Raw genomic sequence first — 6,209 nt, 5'->3', positions numbered from 1 at the left:
TCTAAAATCCTTTATAAGCCTGCATAGCCTGTGCTCCTTAAGTACTTTGTTTTCCCCAAGCAGGGCACATCACTGACCTCAAACCGCTGCCTACTGCATGGCAAATCCTTTACCTTTAGCCAAGCCAGCTGAGGGTTTAAACATAATCACACCTTTTAGAAGATCTACTTATGAACAAGACAATGCTAACAGACTTTTCAGTTCGTTTTTTATTAATTATTATAAAATGATTTTTAAATATTGATAATGCAATACATTTTTAGTATGTGCTGTCATAAAAAGGTAACTTGCAAGTTGCCTCTGTCTGAAATTAAATTACACAATGATAAAGACATTATGCTTTACTGGTACATGCTATTGGAATTAGACAGCCTAGACTATTAACCCATTAACTGTGCTGCAATAATTTATGTGACTGGCCTACATTGTACTGTCTGTTATGTCATTTTAGAATTGTAGTTGTTTTGATTTGCGAGGGCCTGGGCGGCGGGCCCGAGCGACGGCTAATTGGAACTCCATCTCCCAGGTGACATTGCGATGCGGCCAGTTTCTAGGGTGTCTCGTTAGCCCAGACAGGCTAGCCGAGCAGCGTTCGGGAGGAGGACTGAAACAGGAGGTGTCCGTCGGTCTTTTTCCTCTTTTCCCCAACGTTATTTCATGTCAGAGATACCCATATAATAGAAAAGCATTTGGCCGAGGAACCGTGCATCCCAATCCCCCGCCGCCCCGCGCGACCCCTGCACAGAGATATGAGCGGCAGCGGGCGGCAGAGAACCAGCTCGTTCGCTGAGCCGCCAGGTGTTCCAGGAGGAGCCGCGGCAGCGTCCGCCGGCGGATCAGCCGCTGCCGTGGGGAGCAGCACAGGAAAGTCCGGGGTCCCGCAGCAGGCCTCGGGGAGCAGCTCGTCGGGATGTTCCAACCTAAAGCTGGCTAGTAAGTCCTCGTTTTTTTTAGCCACACACAGCGTTTCTGGCTGCTGGGAGGGAGCTTACCAGTGGTCCGGGGACCACCAGTGGTCCTTGAGGGGGTTCCAGGTGGTCCCCAGCTAAATGATGGAGAGTTGGCAACCAAATGGATCTTTAACTCTTGAGAGAGTGAGTGTAGAATGAACCCTAATGGACCCGTGAATTTGCATTACTTAATTTAAAAGAAGGCTACACAATATTAGAGAATGTAGAAAATGTGTTATTTTGGTCAACGTTTGCCCGTTATCTCTCCTATGGTACCAACATCAGTACAGCATGGAATTGTGTGCAAAATGTTATCCAACGATAACAAAATATTCCAAGTCTTTTGTCTGAGAGGCTCAATCAAATGAAATGGTGGTCCGTGGCTCAAATGCTCAATAAATAATGGTCTTTGATGTGAAAAAGGTTGAAGACCACTGTTTAATCTGTTTTAAAAAGCCTACGTGAGGAAAGTTGCATCGCCACCCATAGGATAAACGATGCTAACGGTAGCATGCTAGGCAGCTAGCGTTAGCCACTTGTTTAGTATGTTTTGGACACTTTTAACTCAAGTAACGTTAAAATAACGTGGCTGAGCGGCTCGGTCTCTGACTGCCAGTTTGCGGGAGTTCGAGGCCGTTCATATGATGTTTTTACCAGATAACGCCAGTTTTTTAAAGGGTCACTTTGTGCTTGAGCTGTTATTGAGGGTGCTGCTGGATGGATCGATGCACTACTTGAACCTTGTCGCTGGCGTTTACTAGTCAAAATCACTTTGCCAATGCCAACGCGGTTCATTTGAGTGTAACGTCAAAGTTCAGCCAAGAACCATGTCAACCTGACCAGCTTGGCCAGAGATGGAGACACAAACTTCTCTTTTTACAAGGTCAAGAAAGACAGAGCAGGACAGGGATCAGCAGCAGGTGGCTCATGCTTTAATTTGGGATGCTGCAAGTGATGGATGCGCAAGAAGAGATGGGCTTTTGGCTGTCTGTTAGAGACACTGTGTGTGTGTGTGTGTGTGTGTGTGTGTGTGTGTGTGTGTGTGTGTGTGTGTGTGTGTGTGTGTGTGTGCTGTGTGTGTGTGTGTGTGTTTGGGGGGGGGGGGGGTCTCTGTCATCTATGGTCTCAAATGGTACCATGTCTGTTATATCACCATGGTGACAGCTGTAAGACGTGTCATTGTACAGCAAAGGGGGGGGGGGGGGTGATATTGACCTTATCATCTCATTAGCTGGCAGCGGTGTGTGTGACTTTGATATTAGAGCTCATATGGGGGGGGGGGGGGGGTGTGTGGGTGTCATCATCAGTTCAAAGCTTGTGTTGCTTCTCTTTCCCCTTTCTCAATCAATTGCAGCAGCCTGACTGGAGGCCTTTCAGATCTTAATGTTTTGGTCAGATATTGTGCTTTATTGGAAACTGATCATTCTTCTGCACATGTAGTAGTAGGGCAGGAGAGAGGGGTCTACCAGCACCCCAATGACATGTTTTCGAAACCTGTTTTTTTTGGACCGTTATGATGTCTAGTTATGATTTCTGCTTGTTGCCGTCGCCAACTAATACCCCATGGGGTTCTTTTTTAACCTTTTCTCACAACTATTCCCGATCTGAACCATACAATGGTCATAACAGAAAATGCCATAACGCTTGATGTAAACAACCTACAGGGACAAATGAACACACTTTTCTGTATGATTTTGACCCAGGGAATTCATTAAAGTGGTTATTTTTTACATTTAAGCACATCTTGACCCTATTTCAGGACAGAAACGGCGAAGAATAACCCAAAGATGTTCAAAACACGTCTATACTTCTCTTTGTACAGATGAATTAAGGTGTATTCTTTTGATACCACAGGTTTTTTAGGACCCTTATGATGTCTAATTATGATTTCTGCTTGTTACCGTGGTCAACTAATGTCCCATGGGGTTAATTTTTAACCTTTTCTCACATATCCCCAATTAGTGTGGGGATTTAGGGGAGCAAATGCTAAATTCGTGCAATTTTGACTTAAAGCGTGACATTTTGCACAGATGTAGCCCAGGGCTTGCTCTAATGATTTAGCTAGGGCGCCCGAGTCTGCGACCTTCGGGGTCTCCACAGCGGTCAAATCAAGTTGGGCTTCCATTGACTTTCTATACAGGAGGAAAATACCCAGAAAAAGATTTTTTTTCTGGGTATTTAAGGAGGATCTGAGGGGTCTAACTAGGGGTTTGTCATGATGCTGAATCCATTGCAGGCATTTGTTTTGCACAAAAAACATTCAGTGGGCTAGAAATGGCCTTAGAAAACAATACACGTATGGGTGAGTATTCATGTTAGTCGGAGGCCTTAGGTTTTTTTTTTCTTGTGCTAATCAGTCTAAAAGTTAAAAATTTTGCACAGATGTAGCTCAGGGCATGTTCTAATGATTTAGCTAGGGCGCCCGAGTCTGCGACCTTCGGGGTCGCCACAGCACCCACACAACTCTGAAAAGTGATGACTCATCACTTTTCATCACTAAAGTCGATGGGAGCCCAACTTGATTTGGCCGCTGTGGCAATCCCGAATGACGCAGACTCGGGCGCCCTAGTTAAATCATTAGAGCATGCCCTGAGCTACATCTGTGCAAAATCTTGAACTTTTAGACTGATTAGCACGAGAAAAAAAAACCCTAAGGCCTCCGACTAACATGAATACTCACCCATACGTGTATTGTTTTCTAAGGCCATTTCTAGCCCACTGAATGTTTTTTGTGCAAAACAAATGCCTGCAATGGATTCAGCATCATGACAAACCCCTAGTTAGACCCCTCAGATCCTCCTTAAATACCCAGAAAAAAAATCTTTTTCTGGGTATTTTCCTCCTGTATAGAAAGTCAATGGAAGCCCAACTTGATTTGACCGCTGTGGAGACCCCGAAGGTCGCAGACTCGGGCGCCCTAGCTAAATCCATTAGAGCAAGCCCTGGGCTACATCTGTGCAAAATTTCGCGCTTTAAGTCAAAATTGCACGAATTTAGCATTTGCTCCCCTAAATCCCCACACTAATTGGGGATATGTGAGAAAAGGTTAAAAATTAACCCCATGGGACATTAGTTGACCACGGCAACAAGCAGAAATCATAATTAGACATCATAAGGGTCCTAAAAAACCTGTGTTATCAAAAGAATACACCTTAATTCATCTGTACAAAGAGAAGTATAGACGTGTTTTGAACATTTTTGGGTTATTCTTCGCCGTTTCTGTCCTGAAATAGGGTCAAGATGTGCTTAAATGTAAAAAATAACCACTTTAATGAATTCCCTGGGTCAAAATCATATAGAAAAGTGTGTTCATTTGTCCCTGTAGGTTGTTTACATCAAGCGTTATGGCATTTTCTGTTATGACCATTGTATGGTTCAGATCGGGAATAGTTGTGAGAAAAGGTTAAAAAAGAACCCCATGGGGTATTAGTTGGCGACGGCAACAAGCAGAAATCATAACTAGACATCATAACGGTCCAAAAAAAACAGGTTTCGAAAACATGTCATTGGGGTGCTGGTAGACCCCTCTCTCCTGCCCTACTATAGGCATGTATGGGTAGAATGTTGATGACTTAGAAAGGTGTGTGTGTGTGTGCAGTGATGTCATTACGTGCGCATCCCGCATCAAAAACTCATTCAAGTCGCCCAGGGACTCATTCATGTCATGGTCCTGGGGTCCCGGGGATGCGCCTCCATTGGAGTCCATGTTAAAATAATTTACCGGGTCGTGGTAAAAGAAAAACATTTTAAAATTCCACAGACACCACCATTGTTCATGGGTGAAAGCATCCTACTTTACCCTACGTTAACACAAATAAAATCCACGTAGAAAGTCTTAAACAGGCGATAGAAATGTCAATGTTTTGATTCCACCGACGTCCGACACCATTTTGCGCGCCCGAATTCATTAGGGGCACATGTTTTAGTAGTTTTAGTAGTTCTAAGTTCAAACATTAGCCAAATTGTAAAATAAATATGAGAAATAGGCAAACATTTTGAAAATAGCCGATCTACAAGCTCACAGCGCTCGAAAACATTGTATTGAGGACTCATAAAACTTTTCTGGGACCCATTTGAATGACCACCTGTGGGTCCTGGGACCCATTACATTGAAAACCTAGTAACATCACTGTGTGTGTGTGTGTGTGTGTGTGTGTGTGTGTGTGTGTGTGTGTGTGTGTGTGTGTGTGTGTGTGTGTGTGTGTGTGTGTGTGTGTGTGTGTGTGTGTGTGTGTGTGTGTGTGTGTGTGTGTGTGTGTGTGTGTGTGTGTGTGTGTGTGTGTGTGTGTGTGTGTGTGTGTGTGTGTGTGTGTGTGTGTGCAGGCATTGACACTTAAGGTTTGCCCACCTGGTAAATAAAACTTTGGGGCAGGTGGATTTTGCTTTCAGGTTGCCCGACTAGGCAAGTGCTCATTTGAGAGGGGGCGCACCTGTCTATAAACACAACACCAGATATCTGTCTAAACACCTGAACGTGGCCAGTGCGCTCTGTCTTCTGGTCTGTGGAAAATAAGAGCACTCTTTGTGCTTACCTATAATGTGCTGTTTTTACTTTCCTTTTACTGCCAGAACACCAGTCTTTTTCAATAGTATTAATTTAATACACAGCCAGAACTCTTAGTTTGCCACTGAAGTTGTTTTCTACCCATGTCTTGATGTCAATTATTGATGTTTCTCTGGTTGTACACACTGATGCTGCAGATTACAAGCCTGTAGAAAGTTATAATACTTTTTTGTGACTAGTGTACTTATGAATTCCGTTCATCTTACCTCACCTACGGAGAATTCTGATATCAACTTAACAAAATTGACCAGCCAAAATGTACTTGCATTTGGTTTCTGCCTGTAGGGATGGTCCGATCAGGTTTTTTGGAACCGATCACCGAGCACCGATCACAAAAGTTTGATCACCCGATACCGATCAATCACCGATCCGATCAAGTTATAATTTATATTTTCTAAATGTTAATGTTTTAACTTTAATTCATTCATTCACTCATGAATTCATTTATATATTTGCCTTATAGTTATTTACCAGCATTACTATGTATTTATTATCATAGCAGTAACTAATTATTCCTTCAGCACTGTGGAAATCAATACCCCAAAATGGCCTCAAGTGGGCATACTGAACGGCTGGTTGATCAGATGCACCTATCCGATCGGATCGGTGAATTTACCTTTTGATCTAAACCACCGATTATCGCCGATCACGCTTTGATCGGCCCGATCCGATCCATTGCCGATTGATCGGTAACA

The 6,209-nt window shown here is 43.6% G+C and overlaps 1 protein-coding gene across 1 annotated transcript in view; it reads left to right on the top strand.

Annotated features, from left to right (window-relative positions):
- The first annotated feature begins 592 nt into the window (after positions 1-592).
- Positions 593-6,209, top strand: part of LOC308292513 (glycogen synthase kinase-3 beta-like) — a 31,976-nt gene continuing 26,359 nt past the window's right edge. Inside the window, exon 1 of the mRNA XM_080734864.1 lies at positions 593-933. Within this exon, the coding sequence (XP_080590990.1) occupies positions 750-933 (184 nt within the window). The 5' untranslated portion in view covers positions 593-749. The remainder of the gene's footprint in view (positions 934-6,209) is intronic.

This window comes from Nannobrachium achirus (genome assembly GCF_963921795.1).
Source record: "Nannobrachium achirus genome assembly, chromosome: 10".
Taxonomy (NCBI): Eukaryota; Metazoa; Chordata; class Actinopteri; order Myctophiformes; family Myctophidae; genus Nannobrachium; species Nannobrachium achirus.
This window is presented reverse-complemented; position numbering and strand designations above follow the sequence as displayed.